Raw genomic sequence first — 25,240 nt, 5'->3', positions numbered from 1 at the left:
CCAGCCTCCGATCTTAAACCAGATTAAGTGAACTGCACACAAACAGATGCCGCATAATGGACACACTGTCACATTGCCGTGCATTCTGAGTAAACGACTCAACGTAGTAAGAAGCAAATGGGCTTCAGGGGTAAAGGCAATTAGAGCTTTTACTCCTATTTTAATGTATTACAGAATAATCGCCATCTATACATCTGAATGAAACTAAAACGCATTTTTACACCACTGAAATACCTATGTGCTTCTTCAAAGCTGAAACTGTGAACTGGTAAAGAAAGACAGTCAAATTCTGAGGGCCACTTTCCCTCCTTCCAAGGTTCAAAACACATTCACGTGTATTACCTTCATTTAAAGATAAACCAAAAGGTGAAGAAGGCTCTAGAAACTTGCCAACACAGGGATTCAGCGGCAGAGCGGAGAGCTGGCCTTCCAACGGTAGTCAGAACAATCTCCACATTCAGGAGAAGGTCTGCAGCGGGGGCTTGTCGTGAGGCTGCATATGTCACTTCACCTGCACCACCGGCCGCATCGCTGGTTTGGCCCTGGTTAAGCCTCCAAGCAGATTCTAACTCTTCACAGCAAACTTTCCAGGCCAATCCTTAATTCTGGGTAAACGATATTTTGAAGGATCTCCAACACTGAACACTCTGGTCCCTTCAGTCTCTCCCGAGAGAAAAGCAATACAAACTCTGACTATTCCTCACCGCCCCCCCACCCAGTTTCTCTGGATCGATTTCGTAGGAAGGTCACTGTGCACCTTCTCTACATGGAAGAAATACAATGGCTACTGGATCTAAAATGATCTGTTGATTCATCATGGTCTGTCAGCAAAACAACGAAGTCCCAGAGTATACCGAAAATTCTCAATCTCCGCAGCAAATTTAACCTTGGGTAAGCTTCTGTACATCCGTATTAGCGACGTGATGGCCACCTGGTGTCAGCCTTTTAGGAATACTAGAACGACCTGTTGGCTTTTATCAATAAACTTGTCCAGGCCAGATACATGAGGAACCTACTCATGAAGTGTGAAGGCTAGGGAAGTTTACATTTCAAAAGCAACTCCAGCAATTCTGGTTCATAGCCTTAGTGAGGACCACTACACTAGACCAACAAGCCAGTCCAAGTCGAAACTACAAATCTCTTCTTGATCTTGCCAATTCTAGATTCCAGAAGTAACAAATGGCCAGTATGCAACCATAAACTGACACCTACCAGAAGCTGTAAGCCACAGTGAAAACTATACTCCCAGTTCTGCCTCTCAAATATCTTCTCTAGGTGATTCCTGAAAATCCACCATTACAGATGCATTCTTTGTCTTCTAATAATACGTAGATGTTTCCAGATTGGGTAGTGTATTAAAGCGTATCCCTCCTTTATACCTCCACATGAAACCGCTGTACAAGATAATTCCTAGGGGCTGTGTTGCGGATGGAAGCATCAGAGGACAGAAAACCAATCAGGCGTTGGATACCGCAAGAGGAAGAAGCCCATGCCATCCATGGTGGAGTAAAAAGACAAAAATATAAAGTAAAACAAAATCTGGGTCCACGCCAATCATGAGAGATCAGGGAAGATGACACTCATATTTTCACTGAATTCTGCGGTTTACAAAGTATTTTTAAAGGCGTCACTTAATGTATTTATGTGACTACACATCAAAACATCACTGGAAAGTAAAGACCATTCCAGCCCAGCTTTACACAGGCAGTCTTAAAATCTTGCCAGAAACGCTGTGATCATCTTCAGCATGCCTCGACATCTCCACCCAAAACTTGGGACAAAATGCAGGTAAATTCATGAGAAGAAAACGGATTCAAATGCTAACGTCATTTGGAAGGAAGAAGAGCTTGGGGGACCCAGAGAGCCTAAAGCAAACCTTACAGAGATGAAGAAGTTCATTAACATATGCAATTATGTTTCCAGAGAACTAGCATTTCAATCAATACTGTACATGGTAGAGGTCGAAATTAATTTTAAATTAAAAATACAAATGAGAAGGGACTTTATGACTTCTCCATTTCAACAATGCTTCCCACGTTCATCCTGACTCAGCCTTTGTGACAGATTGTACTATATGTGTCAAAGTGACTGGGTCACCAGGTGTCCAGAGTTGTGGTCAAACATTATTCTGGGTGTTTCTATGAGGGTGTTTTTGGATGAGAGTAACATTTATTTAGTGCTGTTGTTTTGTTTTGTTTTTTTATCTCAAGCACTGCTAGTATCAGTTTCACCCTGGAAAAGATAAGCTTTCATAGAATAATTACTTCCTAAAGTTCATCTTTTTTTTTTCTAAATTAACATATAATGTATTGTTTCAGAGGTACAAGTCTGTGATTCAACAGTCTTACACAATTCACAGCACTCACCATAGCACATACCCTCCCCAATGACCATCACCCAGCCACCCCATCCCTCCCACCCCCTCCACTCCAGCAACCCTCAGTTTGTTTCCTGAGATTAAGAGTCTCTTATGCTTTGTCTCCCTCTCTGGTTTCGTCTTATTTCATTTTTCCCTCCCTTCCCCTATGATCCTCTGTCTTGTTTCGATGTGGATGGAACTAGAGGGTATTATGCTAAGCGAAATAAGTCAATCAGAGAAAGACAATTATCATATGATCTCACTGATACGAGGAATTTGAGAGAGTAACATTTAGATGGGTAGGCTGAGTAAAACTGGTGGCCCTCCCCAATGTGATGGGCCTCACCAATCGGTTGAAGGCCTAAATACAGACCAGAAAGGCTGACCCTTCCCCAAGGAAGAGAGAATTCCTCCCACCTGGTGGCCTTCCAGTTGGGATATTGACCTTGGACTTGAACTGAACTATCAGCCCACCCTGGGTCTCGAGTCTGCCAGTCTTAGAACGGGAACAGTACTATTTTTGAGTCTTGCTGATGCTGCAGATCTTGGGACTTGGGGGTCTCCACAATCATGCGACTGTGTTCGTTATAATAAATCTCTTTATCCATATTCTTTCATACATCCTATTGGTTCCATTTCTCTGGAGAACCCTGACTGATCCAGCCTCCACCTCCACAGATTTCTACAGCAGAGTCAGTCATCATCAGCCACACAGCTGCTCCGTATTCAAAGACAGTATCTCTCTGGTTTTGAAGGCTGTGGTTCTCTTAGAGAGGATTCGCCAATGGAGGTTAAATGAGGATTTGTGGTTGGATAAGAAACAATGAAATACCTGATTTTTCTTTCGACAGACTCACCGAAGCTGCAGAGAAGGAACTGGGAGAATACAGGGTGAAAGTACAGTGAGGACTTGGATTCAGATGCTTGGGTTACTTAGAGGGAAGAGGGAAGCAAAAAGGCTGATCCACAAGCTCACACAGACCTCGTGACACTGAGAAAGTCTGTGAACATATGCCGTGAGCCTGCGTGGGCAACGGCATTACCACACCTTTGTTTCTCAGCAGAGGAAACGGAGCCCCCGGAGGGGAGTGACTCACCCTTCCAGACCAGCAAAGGCCCGGAGCAGATCCTGAGCTGAGCAACACGTGGGAATAAGCTTCTACCAGGCACTTACAATGCAGCCCCTGAACAACGTCTGTGCACTCTCTGAAACCTACCGCAGCAACTCTCACGTAAACTTTCACCTGTCACCTTTACTTCTCCCCACAAATCCCCAGGTGTTCAACATGGAAGGATGTGAAACTATCTACTTGGGTGCCCTATTCTTACTGAACATTTTGTATTTCAGTCTTCTACCAGCCTTGATGTACAGAGCTCAGCCCAAGTTTTAAGCAATGTTTTTAAGATTTTGACAGAGAGAGAGAGCATGCACAAGCAGGGGGGAAGGGCAGAGGGAGAGGGAGAAGCAGACTCCCCACTGAGCAAGGAGCCCAATGCCACACTCCCCGAGATCACGACCTGAGCCGAAGGCAGACGCTTAACCAACAGAGCCACCCAGACGCCCTCAAACTTTAAGCAATGTTAATGAAAAAGATAAACATATTTTGTAATTACCCCTCAAAAGATGAATAAAGTAGGAGATAAAGATACATTTTTACAAATGTAAAGGGAGAAACAGAAGACAGTTTTGTAGCTATTACAATTCTACTTCGGGAATTTCCATCACCATCATCACTAATACAGTAATGTTACCTGACATCACATTAATCAGGGAATTTCTGGAGATTTTTTTCTGAACATTATCAAACACTAAAAATGCCCAAAATCAATTCCCTTAAACCAAGACTGTTTTTCCTCTTTTTCTTTTTCTAAGTTCCTTAAATACTGATCATTGTCCCTAGACATTTATTTTTTAAGATAAATACCAGGACACGAAAACAAACATTCAACTTCTATGTAGACTGAGCTTTTATTCCTTCTAACATCCTGCACAAAACAGAAAAATGACATGAAGAAAACTCACTCTAAGGAATTAACTTCCACCGCAAAAGAAAAAAGTACTAAGAACAAAATTAAGAAGGAAACCTCCCATTTTTTAAGCAATATCATGAAAACAGTGCAGAAGTCTCCCCTCTATTGCTAATATGCTACAGTCATTTAGCGAGCTCAGGTTATGGTCTGCTGTAGAAAGTGGGGGGAGAGGGAGGGGAGGAAGCCTAGTGCTAAAAATAACAGATGAATAAGTGATACATAAAAATGATGACAAGCACATTCCTGCCACACCCAACACCCCTAGAAAAATATTTTCAATCATTTAGTCATTTGATCACAGTATTTGGTCATTTGTTCCTTACAAGGTCTGTCCTAAAAGTTCATTTGTTTTTCCTTTTTGGTTAAGCAGGATGAACACCTCCCATGCAGTTATTTTCCAAGCACTACAACCTACCCTTCTCAGAAGAATCATCTAGTGACATGGATTACACTGAAGTTAGCTAGTGGTTAGAACAACCAGCTAAAGTTTAGAGAATGTGTTTTGTTTTTCCCTCTGAGATAGACTTCACATGCCATAAAATTCACTCCATTTTATAATAAATACACTTCCCATCAAATCAAGCCTCAAAATCCAAGTTATGGAAATCATTCAAAAACTAATTTCGGGGGGCAACTGGGTGGCGCAGTCAGTTAAGCCTTTGACTCTTGGTTTTGGCTCAAGTTGTGATCTCAGGGTCGTGATACTGAGCCCCACGTCGGACTCCATGCTCATTGTGGCGTCTGCCTGAGATTCTCTCCCCCTCTCCCTCTGCCCCTCCCCACTGTGCACTCTCTCTCTCAAATAAATAAATCTTAAAAAAAAAAACTAATTTTGGGGCACCTGGCTGGCTCAGTCAGTAGGGCATACGACTCTTGATCTCGGGGTTGTGAGTTTGAGCCCCATGTTGGGTGTAGAGATGACTTAAAAATAAATAAATAAATAAATATATATATATATATATATATATATATATATATATATACACACACACAGGATAAATAAAAACTAAAACTAATTTCAATTTTATACAAAACCATTCATCACATGATTCATCAGCAAGCAAACCACAATCTGATTCATTATTGAGAGGCAATAGAGCCCAGTGGTTAGGAATGCACTTTATGGTCAAACCCTAGCTCTACCACTTGCTGGCTGTGTGACATCAGGAAACTTATTTAAGCTCTCTCAGGGTCTAGTCACTCACCCATCAAATGAGTGAAACACACAGCTGTACCTCACATGGCTACTCTGAAATCACACATGACTGTGGCCTGAGACAGGAGCCCTGATAAATAAGCTCAGGGGCCATGAGGATGGCGAGTGAGGTCAGAGAGAGGATATGTTAGGTGGGAATGAAAAAGGGGAGGCCTGAAGGAAAGCAGCCCAGAGCTGGCGTTGAGCTGGGGTGGGACCCACACAGGGGCCCAGTGTGCCACAGCAAAGAGGACGGGAGACATGGCCCACACAGAGGAGAGCCCAGTGTGCCACAGCAAAGAGGACGGGAGACACAGGTCCACTCCCACACTACTTCAGGCAAAGCACCGGGGATACAGAAATGGAAAAGTTACAGATCCTTTAGGAGCTCATATTTCAGACGAGGAGCAGCCTTAGTCACAAGGGGATCATTAGAAAACAATGAGCTGAGGGCAGTGATAGAGACCCCAAGAATTAGGGGGTATAAAGAGGTCCCTGCGGGAGTGGGCAGGAGGGACGTCAAGGTCAGCTCCCTGGAGGAAGTAACCCCTAAACCGTTCATCACGGATGAGGAGGGATGAGCCCAGTGAAGGCCAGGGGGTACCTGGCATGTCTGTACATGACGTGGGGCCCAAATGGGACTTCTCAGCCTGAAGAAAAAACCCAAAGAAAGGGGTGGAACCGGAGGGAAATTTGGCACTTCTAGATAAAGGTAGGAGAGGGTCAGGGGCTTTTATCTTACAAGCAGTAGAAGCCACTTAAAGGATTTTTAAACAGGGCAATCATGGGGCGCCTGGGTGGCTCAGTCGTTAAGCGTCTGCCTTCGGCTCAGGTCATGATCCCAGGGTCCTGGGATCGAGCCCCCATTGGGCTCCCTGCTCGGCGGGAAGCCTGCTTCTCCCTCTCCCACTCCCCCTGCTTGTGTTCCCTCTCTCGCTGTGTCTCTCTCTGTCAAATAAATAAATAAAATCTTTAAAAATAAATAAATAAACAGGGCAATCACAGGATCAGATCTGCTTTATAGATACATACACTCTGACTTCGTATAGAAGACGCATCTGAGGAAGGGAAAAACAGGACAGCTTTTGCAGCGGTCCAGGGAAGGGAGAAGACAGCCCGATGTGTCCTCCCTCTCTCACCCGCACACCGTATGCCTGAAAAATCAAGCTGCCAGGCGGCACTACGGTGTTTCACGCGGACCTTTGGCCTGGCATTCCCTTCTCCATTACTCTCCTGATTCACTCCTCGCTCTTCAAGAAGCAATCCAGGCAGCCCTCCTGCAGGAAGTCTTCCACAACTACACAGGAAGCCAAACTTCCCGTTTTGTCTTCCACAACACTCTGGAATATCATTTGCTCTGGATTCACTAAATTATGTTGCAATGATATGCTTCACTGACTGGCACCCTGCTAGACTGAGAGCCCCAAGGGCACAACAGCATCTTCTTTGAATCCCCAGTGTGTCCACACTTGCCTGGACCAGACGGGCACTTACTAAATGTTCACTGAGCTAAACGGAATGCCCGGACCCATCGCCTCAGACCCCTTTCACCAACACCGCCCTCTCTCCAATGTTTTATTCCCCAAATGGCTTCCCACACTCACACCCCATATCGTATTTTCCTCAAGGCTTCGTTCACTTTGTTCCCCTGCCCCCCACCACAGTGTCCAATTGCCTAGATTCAATCCATCCTCTTTACCAGTTTGAAACTTTAAATATTTAAAATGAAGCCCACGTTTCACGAAGCCCTGAGGCAGCCCCGAGCCCATGGCCCCAGCCTGCTGCTTCCACTACATCCTCTGCCTCATTCTGACTGCCTCCTCGACCCGGGCCTCACGAACCACCGGGGGTGTGGGGGGGGTGAGGAACACACAGAACGCATCAGGATGCGGGGAAGCCATCTGGGGGGGGGGGGCAAGACCACCGAAGAGCGGTGACGTTTTGTCCCTGTTTACTTGTTTAAAATAATAAACGGGAAGGAAAATAAAGTACTAACTGGACTTAATTTACAGCCCTTCCTCCCTCAGAACTTCAAAAGGAATCCAGCATGTGGTTGGCTGCACGGTCTGCTCCACATTGGATTTGCTCAAACGAAAACTGCGTCATCCTGCCTGCCCCCCAGAATCTCCAAAAGGCCCTGGGACAAGCCCATGGGACGGTCTCTTTCAAGCAGAGCACGGTACCACGCCACGCTATGAAGCTCAGCCACCATTACTAGCCGAGTGTCATTTTATCTTTTTATTTGGAAAGGGTGCATACAATGATCTTCTTCACCCAAGCACTTCAAAGAAAATCTGTTCCAGGGACTTTATCACGCATGATGTAATGGACTCTGTAAGTTCTGCTCTTACTAGGCTATAAAGGACCCTCTCTGCGGTTCTTGGGGTCTCCGGGGGGAAAGCGCTACATAAATATTTTTTTATGTAAAATAAAATAGAGTGACGTTGCGAGTTTTAAGTGGTAAGCGGAGAAAGCACGACTGCTCTTTTGACGAAGTTTTTAAAAGGTAGTTTAGAGAAAACTATACAGTTATGGGATATTCAAGAGATCGTGTTCTTACTGGTCTTGATTTGAAAATACCTTTGCCTTTGTAGCTTTGCCCAACATTCTCTAGTCAAAGATCATCTCATAAAAATAAATCTAAGCATGTGCTTTTTTATCCCCTTTACGTTTCATACTCTCTGCGCCTGCAAGTCGGGAGCTAACAGCCCTCTTCACAACCAGCGGGCAGATCAGCGTAGGATACTGAGCATAGCAAATATAATTTGTGGCACCCACCACAAAGACCTCTGGGAAAACAGGACCCAAAGACAACCCTAAGAACCGCCTATATGGGGGCGCCTGGGTGGCTCAGTCGGTTAAGCGTCGTCTGCCTTCAGCTCAGGTGATCCCCGGGTCCTGGGATCGAGCCCTGTGTCAGGCTCCCTGCTCAGTAGGGAGTCTGCTTCTCTCTCTCTCTCTCTCTCTCTCTCCTTCTGCCCCTCCCCACTGCTCGCTCTCTGTGTCTCTCAAATAAATAAAATCATTAAAAAAAAAAAAAAAAACTGCCAATATGGTGAGGAGAGTATTTTCAGGTGGAATTTTTTTTTTTGCATTTTTTTTAATATTATTTATTTATTTATTTGAGAGAGAGAATGAGAGAGAGAGAGCATGAGAGGGGGGAGGGTCAGAGGGAGAAGCAGGCTCCCTGCCGAGCAGGGAGCCCGAGGCGGGACTCGATACCGGGACTCCAGGATCATGACCTGAGCCGAAGGCAGTCGCTTAACCCACTGAGCCACCCAGGCGCCCAAGATTTTATTTATTTATTTGAGAGAGAGAATGAGAGAGAGAGAGCATGAGAGGGGGGAGGGTCAGAGGGAGAAGCAGACTCCCTGCCGAGCAGGGAGCCCGAGGCGGGACTCGATCCCGGGACTCCAGGATCACGACCTGAGCCAAAGGCAGTCGCTCAACCGACTGAGCCACCCAGGCGTCCCCAGGTGGAATTTCTAAAGATCAATCCCGACTGTTCCTTCTCAGAAATGTGCAAGCGCAACATGAGAAGGTAGCTGGGTACATAGGGACAAGGGGGAGCCAGGGAAGGAGGGAGGGGTCAGGCAGGGAGAACGGAAATGAAACTTCAGTCGTATCAGGACAGTATGCCTAAAATAACTAAGGATTCTGACAAAGAATGCATAATGTACTGCAAGTAGTAATTCAAAGGGCTTCCCTTCAGGCCATCCAACCATCAGCGACTCTTGGATATGCGTTCAGTTTATGTGAAAGGAACTCCCCCCCCACAGACATCACTAATTACTCATCTGTCAACTATAAAATACACTTAATGAAACTGCATTTAACGGAATAAAATTACATTTAATGAAAATGCGTATTTTTTTGAAGTCTGCTTGAACTTCCTGTTGCCATAAAAAGGAAAAGGAAAGCAAAAGGGGTGGAGGTGGGAGGGCGGGCCAGGAGCCTCTGAATGTTGCCTGATTTCCCTTTTCTCTCCCTGGAACTAGTAAGGACCTAAAGACTCCAAGGGGGACACCCCTTCAGAGGACGAAAGTATGGCTTTAAAGGTAAATATGAGAGAGCCAACAGAAGTTAAAACTACATTTCCTCCCATATGATCACCCCGAGATTGTTTTATTGGCGCACCATGAACACTCTGAGACACGTGAATCCACAAGTTTCACCCTCTGAGGACAGACAGACTATCACGGCTCCTGGATCCTAGAAATTCAGGACCACACATGAGCCGCGGTACACGGAAAACTGGGATAACCATTTCTCCTCCGCAAGCTTTCTGGTTTGCCAGGTAAACTTGACATAGCATCACATCTCTCCACGCCACACAGACCGAAAGCCGGGTGATGGGGACCGGCCTCGGCACCTAGCTCTTCCCCAACATGAGCAGGGGAGGCTGCTCAGTCAGGAGTAGGGGGATGGCAGAGAGAACGCAGGGTGAGCTCCTGGGGGCTGCACTCCCTCCACAGTGGTGTTCCTGCCAAACTCCCCAAGACCTGCCACCTCCCCACCTTCTGCCTGACAACTCCCTTCTCAGATCCTTGTTAATTGGTAGTTCATAGTTTGCTAGCAGGTACTCTTTAGATAAAGGGCACATTCTGTTTGAGAACAGTTCAATTCAGGAGTGTAGGATACTCGGAGATTCTACAGAATGATAGAAATTATATACTCTGAAATACATTTTCCGTATAAATTGTGAAACTTCGGTAGGGTCCCTCTGCACCAGGCCCTGGTAACCCCACATGCAGACCAGTGCCATCCCACCAACTAATGGCTCTGTGTCCACCTGTCCTCCAAGCCACTGCCTGATTAATCTTCTAAAGAGATGACATTCATCCCGCATTTAGGAAGAGAGATGCTAAAACTTTCACAGCCACATGCCTAAGGGCTTAGGGTGCATGAGCAAAGGAAAACAGATATTTAAAAGCTGCGTCTCCTCCTCCAAAATGCAAAAGCACAGAAACGAGGTATTTAATTCTGATATGAATGTGGAACTAGACCAGAGAAAGCATTCTCCTTAGCACCTTACCTGTTATAAACAGAAAAAAATATATACCGTTTTTTTTTGGAATCCATAGATGGGAATAGTTGTTTCACACCAAACCGTACTTCCCAAAGCCACCCTCTGTATTAGAATCCTCTCTGTCTAATCTTCTAGTGGTTTTATAATAAAAATTTTGGTCTGAAAGGGACAATATATGAGAGAATCAGCCAGGCAAGAAGGAACTAATCAATATCACGAAAAACGACTTGGTCACAAAATATTCCTTTGGATATATAGAACAACCAAAGGTTGTAAATAAAGCCTATTACATCATCGATGTCACAAAAGTGCTGCCATTAAGTTCCTGAAACAAGAAGCCACAGAAACGGTCTTCCCCAGAGGGGTATAAAGAAACATCGCGACCATCTGCATTCAAACTCAGATTTTTGCTGCGAGTGACATGAGCAATGAAAGACAACACACAAATAAGTAGTACCTGGTTTTCTATGGCCTTCCTATTCTTCGGGTCACTCACGATGGACAGCTGTAACTCTGCCATCTTTTTCATCTTGCTGTCCATATCTATCTTCTGAACGAGGTTCTTGGTCTGGTTCTTCAGGAGCCGAACCGTGTCCTCTTTCCCATGCTTCTTTGCAAAAAGGGATGCGCAAGCTGAATGTATGGCAGTGACCCAATTTTCCAGATCTGTCTGGCTAGTGGCCTAAACACGGGGGGGGTGGAAAAAACCTATTTGGAATTGTTTTACCACAAAGTACTGTACAGAGTGGGAGGCTGGGCTTTGATGTGTAAAACTCAAGAAGTACCTTCACCTCATAAAAACTGTTTAATTTCAAAAAAACACACAACCACTCAGCTCAGGTTCGCTGGCTTCCTTGACTCCGGAGGGTCTGAGACAATGCCCAGAGCACAGCAGAAATAATCATGTAGCTCCAACTAGGACAGGACGACAAACTACAAACAAGCCATGAGCCAAGAGCAGAGGAGTAATCCAAACACCAGGGAATGGTCACTTAGCTCAGTGTCTTCACACGATGCTGTGCTCTAAAAGGTGCTTATCTTCATAATTTTAATAGGGTGAGAAAAATATTAGGGCTTAAAAAGTTAAACTCTGAAACCTGGATATGAAATTTCATCGACAGTATGAACTAAATTATGAAATGAATAAAAGCATTTGGGGGGATGTACACAGCATTAAAACAGTTGTCTTTAAGCACTGGGAATATACATAAGGGTTCTTCTTTCTCTGCTCTTCAGTTAACTTCAGACACAAGGACTATATGCAATTTTCACATAAGAAAAGATCTTAAAAATAAAGCAAGTTTGAATAAAGTACAATGGGCAATTATGATTCTTAGCAAATTATGATGATTCCACTCCCCTGATGTCCAGAAAAAAACACACACGTTCAAGCTATGGGTTGATCCTTCAATGATCTCTGGGATCATACAATAGGACCTACTGGGAAAATTTCTTAGAATTAGGGATATTTTGCCTGAATCACAAAATACTCATTTCACACTTGCCCCTGAGAAGTCCATGCAGATTTTTAATTTTTTTTAAAAAAGATTTTATTTGAGGGAGTGAGAGAGCACAAGCAGGGGGAGTGGCAGAGGGAGAGGGAGAAGCAGGTTCCCTGCTGAGCAGAGAGCAGGATGCAGGACTCCAATCCCAAGACTCATGACCTGAGCTGAAGGCAGCCGCTTAACCAACTGAGCCACCCAGGCGCCCCAGTCCATGCAGATTTAATCTAATGTTCTTACCTTCCCTACAATTCAGATTAACAGCAATTCATTACTTGGCTTTAAAGCATCATAGAAAGTCTAATCAACCTTTCTGTGAAGAGAAGGAAAATCAAATCTCAGGCCCTGAATCTTGTAAGTCAAGTTGGGGACAACAATGAGGCTAGAAGCCCAGCCAGTTTACCTGGTACTAGCAACAGGAAATCCTATGCAGAGAATTCTAGATTCCCAAAGTCTGCAGAGAGAACACCAAGTTGTTCTACAGGGCTCCTGAGACCAGGAGTATCCAGGACCAATGTCATCGAGGCACCTGAACCAAGGACCTATGAGGGCTTCCATGACCCTTTTTGGTCAGATATAATCTGCAGCCCAAACTGGGTCTATACGCAGCACTGGACTGAGACCGGGAAGCACTTCAGAAACATACTTCACTTCCCTCACTTCCACCTCTTTTGAGTTAATCAATAACAGCACCAATAGTTATAGTTAGGAACAGTTAGAATTCCTTTAGCACTTAACACACAGAAATAGCACTTAACTACAGAAACAGTTAGAACTTCTTTAACACTTAACACATGCACATTATTAATCCTTCAAGTGATCCTATAAGCTGTTGTTATCCTACTGGCCGAAGGATCCAACGCTCAGAGCAGTTAAGTCCTCCAAGATGGCGTACATGCCCAATGACAGCACCAGGATGTCACACCCAAGGCTGACAACAACACCTTGGCATCCCACCATGCTCTTCAACGTTGCATTTGCTAGAAAACTGCTGAAAATCGTAACAGCAGATAACTTGAAATTTAACATCCTCAGGCCACTTCCACTGGAAAACGAGACCTTACAGCATTTGTCCATAAGGCTTTCCTGAAAAGCTTCTTTTTTCACTCCCACTGGGATTCTTGGGAAAAATCTAAAGCTCTCCTAGTCATATTCTGTAGGCTTCACTTGAAAGCCTCCACTCCGGGAATTTCAAACCTCGCACCACTAGATCATGAGCTACACCAGAACGAGGATCACGATTTCTCTCTCTTCATATCCTCAAGACCATCCCATGGGCCACAGCTTGGCACTTGAAGGGCGTCCCAAGAAATGCTTGCTGTATGAATGACTGGATGAACACAGGCCCCGTGGCACCTGACAGTGAGCAGAGGCCAATTCTCTTGCTTAAGCCTCAACCAAAGCCTACCTAAGCTTTTACCCTATTTCATTGCTAAGCTGTGCCTCTTCATTCTGTTCCTTCTCGTCCTCCTAGTACACTCCGTCCTTGGGATTGGAGTCCCTCGTACTGCCTTGACCCTCTGTCTAGAAAGCTCGGCAGTACCTGGAAAAGGTAGACATCTCCAAAGGAGTTGCTGAGGCAGAACACGTTTTCCTTCTTGGGATGTTCTGGGACAGACTGCACTATGCTGTCTTGTGCAAACAGTGCGCACCGAGGGGCACTGCTCTGATCCATGGAATTCTTCCCATAGGTCTCATAGAACAGCAGGGTGCAACCTACGAGAGAGAAGCAAAATGAATCCCTGACACAGTCCTGAGGATCTAGGAAAGTAGGGAGAAGGGGAAGGGAGGGAGGGAGGGAAGGAGGGAGGGAGATGAAACAGCCAACCATGTAATACAAAAGGGAATTCTGGTATCCAAAGTATGCCTCGTTGTATTAGCATAACTCAGGGTAAAAGGAGAGGTTTTTGTAAACATGATATCACAATAATAACAATACCAAGCATTTATCGTTGCTTACTCTGTGAGAAACTCTTCTAAGTTCTTCAATGGCTCATTCAGTCCCCACAGCAGCCCCAGAAGGTAGGTGTGGTTATTAACCCCATTTTACACATGAGAAACTGGAGAGGTTATACCCACTGTGCAGGTCCCACAGCTGGACTGTGGCCAAGCAGGGACCTAAACCCAGGCACTGACCCCAGAGCCCTCCTTCTCAACAACCACACTGCATTATTTAAGAGATCTGAATGTAGGAAGAAAACCCATGTTCATTAAATAAGGGAGCTTCTACACTTACAACTTGTGGTAACAAGAAAATGAGTTTACCTGCAGAACTTTGCCATTTATGAGAAAGTACCCAGTTAATTCTCCAAATGCCACATAAGATAACCTAATACTGGTGTATTCTTTTATCTCACAATAAAAGGAAATAACACTATAAATTTTACTAGTTTAAATGAAGAGGGGAAAATGAAACTAAATATCCCTCGATTTACAATAGGACGCTATATGACCCAGCAATTGCACCACTGGGTATTTACCCCAAAGATACAAATTTAGTGATCCGAAGGGGTACATGCACCCCAATGTTTATAGCAGCAATATCCACAATAGCCAAACCATGGAAAGAACCAAGATGTCCATCAACAGATGAATGGATAAAGAAGATGTGGTGTATATATATACAATGGAATATTATGCAGCTATCAAAAAAAAAAATCTTGCCATTTGCAACGATGTAGATGGAACTAGAGGGTATTATGCTAAGCGAAATAAGTCAATCAGAGAAAGACACGTATCATGTGATCTCACTGATATGAGGAATTGTTAATCTCAGGAAACAAACTGAGGGTTGCTGGAGTGGTGGGGGTGGGAGGGCTGGGGCGGCTGGGTGATAGACATTGGGGAGGGTATGTGCTATGGTGAGCGCTGTTAATTGTGTAAGACTGATGAATCACAGACCTGTACCTCTGAAACAAATAATACATTATATGTTAAAAAAAAAAAAAAAGAAGATAGTAGGAAGGGAAAAATGAAGGGGGGGGAATCAGAGGGGGAGACGAACCATGAGAGACTATGGACTCTGAGAAACAAACTGAGGGTTTTAGATGGGAGGGGGGTGGGGGGTAGGTTAGCCTGGTGATGGGTATTAAGGGAGGCACATTCTGCATGGAGCACTGGGTGTTATATGCAAACAATGAATCATGGAACACTACATCTAAATAAATAAATAAATAAATAAGATGCTAAAAATGCTTGCAAATACATAGCTTTCCCCCATAAGCTAATGAATTATTGTAGATAGAAGTTATGAAGGATCTACTTTGATAATTAGATAGGAGTGCCCTCTAATTATTAGATGCAGTTCTTAAGCAAATTCTAAAATGCTCACAAGTATGTTCTCCTGTTGAAAAACCTTCATCCAATCACCACTTCTGAGCATTTCTCATGTGCTGAGCCCCAGCATCCAAATATGGCCGATAAGGTCCCCATCCCCCTGCTCTGCACAGCCTCTTACACTGATGGTAAAGAAGCATCAGCTGCTCTCAGCAGCACTGCGAATGAATGAGGTCCACTGCACGACTGTTTCCCCTCTGAGTTAGGAGTCTTCACTCATAAAAGTCTAATGTTTTAAAAAAAAAAAAAAAAAACTACTTCAGGCTAGCCAGTCTCACTTCCTCCTTCAAAAACCCATCTTAATCCGGACAGATAAGTTCAGATCCTGGAATCCAGCGCAGCACAGAAGCCAGGAGAACAAGATGCTGGCAGGTAGCTCTGCCCTCAGAAACAGCATCGCCGGGACAGCACTTTCCAGAACCCTCGGCGGTACTTAATGATCTCAAGAAGCACTAGCAACCCTTCTTCCTGCAAACAAAAGGCACCCACGCTAAGGCTAAGAGAGGCTTCCAGAACAAGGGAAAGCAGCAGGAGGTCTCCAGCCAGGTCTGCTCCTGCGGAGCTGAGCCAGTCTCTTTTTGCAGGCACTGATGCACTTAGAAACAATGTCCCCAAATCCTTCCATCAGGAAAGACCTGTCTGACTGCTGCTGAGTACGAAACCTGCCATTACCTGGGGACCCAAGGGCCAGGGTCAAGGTGACAGACCCATGCCAGTTCTGCCCAGTCCGAATTCTTTCCGATGGGTGAACATTCACTTCCCAGCTTCCCTACCATTGTATGCCCAGCGGCTGTGGTTTGAGTCATGACATCTAGAGGAAATGAACACAACCTTGGGCAGATGCCAACATGCCGCCAACTCGAACGCCCCATCTACCGTGGCAGCACAAAACCAAAACAGGACATGTCGTGTTAGACCCAGGCCAGGATGTAAAACCGTATGCACGATTCTGTTGCTATCGAATTTAAAGAACAGGAAATCAGTTGTAAATCTAGGACATCAAAGTTAACCTCATCTGTGTCTCCAATGCTGGGGCGATAAGGCTGAGGGAGAGGGGAGCACCCCTGTCCGTGGCGTCTCCTGCCCCCACACTCCCCAACCCAGGGCTGCGGCCACCAGCCCTGCCCGGTCCCCACCAGGACCCCGTGTTGGCCTGGAGGGCTGCTGGTGGAAGTTCTTCTCGCCACGGCAGCAGAAAGAGAAAACAGACTGGAACAGCAGTGGGAGTACGAAAATAGATGAAGTACCAGTAGAAATATCACCAGGGGAAAAAGAGAACTGGTCTTGTCTTCCCTCAAACCCACCTTTTCCTTGACACCCTCCCAAGCCACACTCATCACACCATCCGCAGCTGCCCTACCGCAGGGCAGAACCACCAGCATCCCCAAACTACTGCAGGAACCCCTCTCCTGACTCGCCGGAAAAGACATGGAAAGCAGAGTTACCTGTGTTAAAAATGTATGACATCCTCCAAGCCCTAAAAAACATTTATGCCCTTAGCACACTATACATTCAACACAGGTGTACAACCAGACAGCGGGCTTGTAGCTGCTCTCTCCAGATGCCATAGATAAATACTTGAAGAATTTAAAATTCTGCTTAAACGTACCTGCTTGTGTATATACATACATATACACGTGTGTGTGTGTGTGTGTGTGTGTGTATCTAAGATTAAACCAAATAGTTAAGTCCAAACATTGCAACTTGGATTCTAAGCCAAGAAAGTTGAATTCAACCTAGTGAATTCCCAGAGGAAAGAGGTATAGAAAGCCACATGGAAAAGGTTATGCTGGAAAAAAACATCTTTATCGCATGACTTTGCTTGGCTGCAAAGGAAAGGAAGCAATGTGTGCTTGATAACATTTACACTTACAAAGCACCCTTTCTCCGTAGGTCTCCATTATATGAGCAAGCGCCAAGTCAGCAGGGCACAGGCAAGAGCGCAGACCCTGGAACTGCCAGACCACTCGGGACCATCCCTGCCTCGGGAGTCAGCAGCAGGAGTCCCCGCGGTAGCCTCCAGGATGGAAAACCTGAGCCTGGAGGTGGGCTCTTCCAACTCTAAGGGAAACCTGCCTGAATCTCCTCCCCCAGGAAGCCTCCCACCATCTGGCTCTGCACAGATGTCTTCAGGAGCAGAGAAATCAGGAAGACAGCATCCTTTCACTTGCTCATGGCTCTGGTCACTGCTGTACTTTTAATTCAGAATCAAGTTGCCTCCCAACTATTGGTGCCATCCTAACCCCTGGGGAACCAGAATTCAGCGCCCCTTCCACAAGACTGTTGTTCACTGCCACCTCACTCCTTGTCTTCTCCAAGCTAAATGTTCCTAAATGCACACCATATAGCATGGCTCTAAACCCTCCTGCTGTCACCTATGGCCCCAATTCTTAGGCCCCAACATAGACACACAAACACAAACCATCACCAGCCCCCACCACCAGGACGCAGTGGGGCGGGGGGCCGGGGGAGGGGGATTCAGAGCCATTAAAACAGGCAGGGAATGACTTCCCAAAGGACCCATTTTAACAAACAAATTTTACATTAAAAAAATAAATACAATAGGGCGCCTGGGTGGTTCAGTTGGTTAAGCGACTGCCTCCGGCTCAGGTCATGATCCTGGAGACCCGGGATTGAGTCCCACATCGGGCTCCCTGCTCAGCAGGGGGTCTGCTTCTCCCTCTGCCCTCTTCCCTCTCGTGCTCTCTCTCATTCTCTCTCTCTCAAATAAATAAATAAAATCTTTAAAAAATAAAAATAAAAATAAAAAAATAATCCAGATACACATCACATATGGAGTCGAGCGCATCTCTTTCAAACAACATGCCAGAAGGAGGCAGCTTCAGACTGTGATTCATAGTCAATCCCAGATGCTCGCGCTCCTGAGAAGACATTTTCACTCCCCCCCTCCCCCCCAGTCAGAGATACTTCAGGTCGAACCTGTTCAAGAATCCCCACCTGGCTAACTAACAGGGCTCCTGCACTGTGGTGCCCCCAAGCACAGAAATGGCCAGCTCCACCCCAGGCAGAGGGAGGAGAGACCGCTGGGGCCGTAGAACCCAGGACAGCTGGAATAAGGTGGCCGAAGATCACATCCACTCTTTTAAATCCCATTTACTTTTATCTTGACTTCATCACATTGGAAACGAATTTAAGGAATGGCCTACAGCTCAACCCCCCAGATCTTCTTGTAATGCTCGGCAGCCACATCTCCCTGTCCTGTACTTGGATGGTTATTTGATTATTAAACCTGAGAGCATAACTTATCCCTTCAAATTGTATCTTGCTAGATTCAACCCCTTATTCCAACTCTCCACATCTCGCCCGTCATTCGGTGTAAGAACCTGCCTCCCCAGGATGCCCAAACGAGAGGCAAGCTCTTGGGCCTTCCTCGCCACAATGTATCACAAGCTGGAAAAGAGGACTGGGTCTTGGGTTTTATAAACCCTCCATTTTGCTAGGTAAAGGTGTCCCTTAAAGACAGAATGCCTTCCAAACTGCATCTTTCCCAGACAGGCTTCTGGGTTGTTATGAAATGGCTCCAGCTCCACAAGGCTGGGGTGGGGGCATCTCACCATTTCTACTGGGGGGGGGGGGCGGGCAAAGAAAGCAAGAAAGGAGCCCTGTGGGAGGGCTCCAGGCCTTTCACACATACTGTCTGCAGATAGGATTCCCATTTCTGCTTTCCCCCAGGATAGGGAAGGCTGTCTCCCAATAATGAGGCTAGGCTTTGAACACCACTCCATTCCTCTGACTGAGTCACAAGATGATTGTGCAGACGTGCCAGAGGCCGTGAGGCTGCTCTTCCTGCTTGCATCTGTATAAACCATCTTTACATCTGTATAAATCCACACTGTGCTGACCTGGAGCCTCGCTCCTCCTCAGGACATTTAGATCCCTTCCAATCTATACATCCGCAATGAGCAAGGCAATTGTAATTTTTAAATGGCAATGCCTAGAAGAAACTTTCATCATCTTAACAAAACAAATCCTTACTCCTATTTCCTTTACATTAAAAAAAAAAAGCCATTTGTTTGTGATGATAACAATTGGACTTTCTTAGTTTACAAAGGTCAGAGGACACAAATCAGATAATCCCGATGTTCTTTGTTGTACAAGCTGAGAAGGATACTTGTGAAGAATAGGATACTCAGGATCTACATTTGGTTACTTATTTGGAATATTTTTACCTCCAGATGCAGAAAAAGTATTAAAGAATGGTACAGAAGGGGCGCCTGGGTGGCTCAGTTGGTTAAGCAACTGCCTTCGGCTCAGGTCATGATCCTGGAGTCCCTGGATCGAGTCCCGCATCGGGCTCCCTGCTCGGCAGGGAGTCTGCTTCTCCCTCTGACCCTCCCCCCTCTCATGTGCTCTCTCTCTCTCATTCTCTCTGTCTCAAATAAATAAATAAAATCTTTAAAAAAAAAAAAAAAGAATGGTACAGAAATACCTATAAAATGATAAGCTGTAACTATTAAATTCAATCACTAAGTATTAGAACGAATACTATATATGAATATTACATAAGCCATATTACCCAGGTTTGAGAAAGTATCTGTAGCAAAGCATGCTGGGAGATTTTGTACCAAATCCCTTCACTTTTTTAAAGATTTATTTACTTATTTATTTGACAGAGAGGGAGCACAAGCAGGGTGAGCGGCAGGCAGAGGGAGAGGGAGAAGCAGACTCCCCGCTCAGCAGGGAGCCCGATGTGGGGCTCGATTCCAGGACCCTGGGATCATGACCTGAACCGAAGGCAGTCACTTAACCAATTGAGCCACCCAGGCACCCCTCAAATCCCTTCACACATTGACACAAATTAACCCTGGACTGACTGGCGCCTCCTAGGAGAGGGGCCAGCTGGAAGAAATGATTCCAGTGGCCCCCTTGAGTCAACAATGCACTGACCTTTCAGTGTTACCCAGTACTGTTTCCACTTCCTCCGGGCCACCAATTCGAGCTTCCTTTCCTTCTGCAAAGTGACAAGGGGTTTGAAGAACAGCCATCCAGCTTTTCGGACCACCCCTTGCTCCTTCTCGAAGAGCAGATCAAGTTGCTCCAAAGAGCTGAGGGACCCGCTGCTGGAGTCCGCGGTTTCTGTGGACGTTTCTACATTCTCTGTGTTGGTCCTGCTCATTTCTAGCTCCCGCATGAAATTCTCATAAATGTTCTGTTGGAGGGGATCACTGCCAATTGCATGAGCAGATTCGCTTCTCTGGGACAGGATCTGAGCTGAGCCCCCAGACCAAGGTGAAGGAGACACCTGGAAGGGCCCCTGTGCGTCCACATTCAGTCCATCTGAGCGGCTGTCAAAGTAGTCACTGCCTTCCTTGGACCTCGGTTCCTGTGAGCAATGCAGATGACCACCCATCAGAGGTTACATACATCCAAAGCATCCCTTCCCCAACCCTGCAAATGTATCATACCAGTGGTTGCTAATGCTGCTGCCGAAAAGCAAGATTCTTTTAACAAAAATGCATCTTCAATCATCAAGTCACCAAACCAGAAAGAACTGGAGAAAGAGCGTTGCCCCGCCCAATCTACAGCCAGTGGGTGGAGTCAATGCTTAAAGATATGAACAAAATACTCCTGACTATCCTAAATCTAACCTATGCTGAGAATTAAGAAATCAACTAGCATATTTATAACACATCAGTGAAGATTTCTAGGCTGACATTGCTTTGCTAACTGTGAATCAGGGTCTTCCTGGAAGGAATTCATGCTCTTGCAGTCTGTCTTCCTCCTGGATCCTTTTAAAGCTAAAGTAGAAAATCTCTAGTTACAGGGTCAAGGGGGGTAGGGAATAGCAACTAGGGTGTTGTTAGGTGTTGTTACGCAAACTTCTCTTCCTCTGCCCAAAATAGTCAGTCCCCAGCTTCTCCCTACCTCCACCCATATCAAGACTTGAGGATCTCTAGCATCTTATTTTCCTTCTTCACAGAGTAAAAACCATGCACCTGGGATTCTTCGTCTACAAAAAGTATTTGCTAGTAACTGTTGTTTTTCATAAATACTGGCTTTTTTACTTAATTTGGGAATTTCTTCTGTAAAAAGAATATATTCATTCACTCACATCCTTTCATTTGAACATCTATTTTATTCTAGGTATTGGGGATACCAAAGACATGATTCTTAACTTCAACGCGTACTACAACATAAAATCAGACATAGGCAGCTCTAAATAAAATTAATATTTTATAATAATGGCTGCGCCCTATGAAACTACAATGCACTGACAGTCAGTGGCCATGCAGAAAGCTGGAAACATGGACTGTGTCCTCATTTAGAGGGGTCTAGTTATTTGAGAATAACTTTCAGACAGGCCATTCACTGGTAAACATCAGTAACTACATTTTCCAGCAGAAAGTGAGCCTAATTTAAGACTCAAAAGACACTAACATTCCAAATTTAGAGCTTAGACTAAGGTAAGTCTGCAGAGCAGTGCTAAGCACACACATCCACTCAGCTGCTAGTAGGCTTTCCATTATATTGCCTTACCCATTAAAATAAAAATGAGGGGAAACTGAGTCAAGGACCACCGACCAAAGGCCTTATTTTGAATATTCCACTGTGTGGAGGGGTTTTCCTTCCAGACATTCCATCCAGAAATCCAGTAGCAAGTATTTGCTATCTTTTGTAGGAAAATCAACTGGAGAGTGCTTCCAAATACCCAGGGGCTATAAACAACAGGGGCTACAGCCCCAAGCACAGCTATTACTAACAAAAATATCATTTTCCACTTGCGTTTACACTATGTCCCGTAGTCGTATTTATTTATACACAGATGCTTATGCAAGAACAGAGCAAATAAGCCAGCTGTGGTGAGTCACTTAGAGAAGAAACTTTCAAAACAGTGTAAGATTTTTTTTTTTAATTGTCACTTTGTTGCTCTTCAAAAACTCCTAAGAGGTGAAGGAATACTTCTCATTTAGCTAGCATTAACATCATTTCAGCTATGAATATGACTCGGACTCACAGCCCCCAAACACTGGGATGCCTCGGCACAAGCTATAATGGGGTGTTTCAAAACAAGCCAAACTGCCACAGAAAGACGCTTAGGTGCCAAACTTAAATGTGACCTATAAACATTCTTGACAGTGTTTCTCGTAAGAGAGTCTTCCAGTTGCAGTTGTAGCACTGACTTTTAAATGTTCCACCACAGCAAAGTATGACAAATTTTCCTCCGTTAAGAAATGAGAAAATAGGGCGCCTGGGTGGCTCAGATGGTTAAGCATCTGCCTTCGGCTCAGGTCATGATCCCAGGGTCCTGGGATCGAGGCCCACATCGGGCTCCCGGCTCAGCGGGGAGCCTGCTTCTCCCTCTGACCCTCTCCCCTCTCATGCTGTTTCCCTCTCTCTCGCTCTCTAAAAAATAAATAAAATCTTTAAAAAAAAAAAAAAAGAAATGGGAAAATATTGCATTTTACCATTTGTAACGGAGTCTTAGACATGACCTTTCCCAGTTTCTAACACATTTCTAAAGCTTTCTATGGAGAATCCTAATAGCCAGTGACTGATTTTCAGGCTAACAGGAATGAGGGAAAGGACATCCATCCCTAAATCAGCTCAGCTAGATTTCCTGATCACCGTGCTATGGGTGTGAAACCAAGGAGTCTTGTTATACGTGTACACAAAGCAGTCTGATTTCCATTTCTCTGCATGCAACTGGATAATCCTAAGCAACAGATAATCTGACTTCATGACCAGGGCACTACAGCAAAGAGGAGAGAGGGTCTCAAGAGAGTTGAGTCACTCTTGGGAGCTAAAAGAAAATTCCTGATCATCATTCCTCACTTTCTAGGTAAATGTATCAAATTCACACCCTGACATTCTTCACATGCCTTTTTCCTTCATCCCACAGTAGAGACCACCAGCTCTCTGTGACCACGCAGTCCTCAAAGAGCCGCGAGGTCTAAAATTAAGAGGGCCCAAAGGCCAGGGTCTCTGCATCCTGAATGTTCTCTGTCACTGCTGCCCACCAAATATGCCTGGCCCTCCACCTGGGCCCAGGGCAGGGTCATTCCTTCTCCCTCTCCCTCCCCCTTCCTCCGAGTTAGGTATGACCATGTGACTTGCTTTGGCCAATAAATGTGAACAGAAGTGAACCATGGAAGCTTTACACACGATTTTCTTTCTCCTGCTGTCATGGCTTGGGGTGTTCCAGCTGGAACTGCTCTGTGGCCCTGGGGTCCCAGAGAGGAACAATGCAGACCAGAGTGACAGCATGGGAAAGAAAGAAACTTTGCTCGCGCTAAACCTCGGAGATCTGAGAGGTTATGCTGTTACCTCAGCATAACCCAGCCCACCCTGACTGATATAACTGAAAGTTCACCCAGGAGAGGATCAAGGATTCACAGTACAGCTCCATTAATAGGAAGGGTTTATTGGCATCAAACACATACTCCTCTCTAGCACATTCTCTCTCTCTGATTAGTTTGATATTCTTTTTCAGTTGTGCATGTTTTTTCACTAATGTGTCTGCTTTTAGGGTCTAACTCACCCAACTGGTTGAAAGCCCTAAGAAGAAAGGGTTGCTCTTTTTATATCACTTTTTAAAAGTCATAACAAGTAAATCTATCCATCATAGTAAGGGTTTCTGGACCTTGGCCCTGCCGGCAGACAGAAGTTTGTGTGCATGTGAGAGAATACGCATTCATTTGGTGCCAATATTATAATACACTTGCAGAGGGATGCCTGGGTGGCTCAGTTGGTTAAGTGTCTGCCTTCGGCTCAAGTCATGATCCCAGGGTCCTCGGATCGAGCCCCACGTCAGGCTCCCTGCTCAGCGAGGAGTCTGCTTCTCCCTCTGCCTGCTGCTCCCCCTGTTTGTACTCTCTAAGACAAATAAAATCTTCTTAAAAAAAATACACTGTCGGGACGCCTGGGTGGCTCAATCGGTTAAACGTCTGCCTTCGGCTCAGGTCACGATCCCAGAGTCCCGGGATCAAGTCCTGAATCAGGCTCCCTGCTCAACGGAGAGCCTACTTCTGCCTCTCCCTCCACCTGCCACTCCCCCCTGCTTGTGCTCTCTCTCTTTCTCTCTCTCTCTCTCTGACAAATAAATAAATAAAATCTTTAAAAATTTTTTTAAAAAAATACACTGTTGGAAATTTTGCTCCATGCACTGACTACATTTTTAAGGATCTAAATCTGATCTTTGCTGTAAATCACGAAAGGAAAACAAACAAACAAAAAAATGACCAAAAAAACTGGCATACTTGCCAGAAAAATTCATCTTGCTCACCTTTATAGATTATCAATTGTGGGAACATAAGCAAAACTAAAAAGCTGCCTGCACAGGACATTGTTTAAAAATCCAAAGCCGTTTACTTTAACATTCAATAGGCCCAAAGTAATTACCAGTGGCTATCAACAATATCTTGGCCACGTGTCTAATTGGAAAAAGCTCACATATGAGGTTTAGCAGAAATGACTTTGGTCCTGGCTTCTCCACCAACTAGCCATGTGTCTTCAGGGAGGACCCTCAAATTCCTTAAGCCTTACTTTCTTAATTTTTAAAATGAGGGGAAGTCCTTTCCAGCTTTCAAGTTCGGATTCTTTGATTATATAACCAGTCTGTTCTTAACTCCACAGGCTTACAAACCATTCAGGGCGAAGTCTCTGGATGATCCAGACTTGAAGGTCACCTCCCATGGGGGCAGTGAGGGCCTGAACGGGACAGAACGCAGTCAATACACAGTGACTACTGGTCTGCCTTTAGCCGAACTGAACCTGAATGAGACTCGGTACAGCAGTGTGTGAGCCAGGCCACAAACGTGGACAGGTGA

At 45.2% G+C, this 25,240-nt stretch overlaps 1 protein-coding gene across 1 annotated transcript in view; it reads right to left on the bottom strand.

Moving 5' to 3' along the window:
• The window catches only part of LOC118002001 (T-lymphoma invasion and metastasis-inducing protein 2-like), a 198,117-nt gene that overhangs the window by 84,537 nt on the left and 88,340 nt on the right, over nt 1-25,240 (bottom strand). The window contains exons 8-10 of the mRNA XM_034992217.1: nt 20,361-20,796; nt 13,660-13,832; nt 11,072-11,296 (exon numbers count right to left, since the gene is read on the bottom strand). Coding sequence (XP_034848108.1) covers nt 11,072-11,296; nt 13,660-13,832; nt 20,361-20,796 — 834 coding nt within the window. The remainder of the gene's footprint in view (nt 1-11,071; nt 11,297-13,659; nt 13,833-20,360; nt 20,797-25,240) is intronic.

The sequence above is a fragment of the Mirounga leonina genome, unplaced genomic scaffold (genome assembly GCF_011800145.1).
Source record: "Mirounga leonina isolate KUSES-001 unplaced genomic scaffold, KU_Mleo_1.0 Mir_56, whole genome shotgun sequence".
NCBI classification, from domain to species: domain Eukaryota; kingdom Metazoa; phylum Chordata; class Mammalia; order Carnivora; family Phocidae; genus Mirounga; species Mirounga leonina.
The sequence above is the reverse complement of the archived record's forward strand: the minus strand, read 5'-3'. Positions and strand labels throughout refer to the sequence as shown.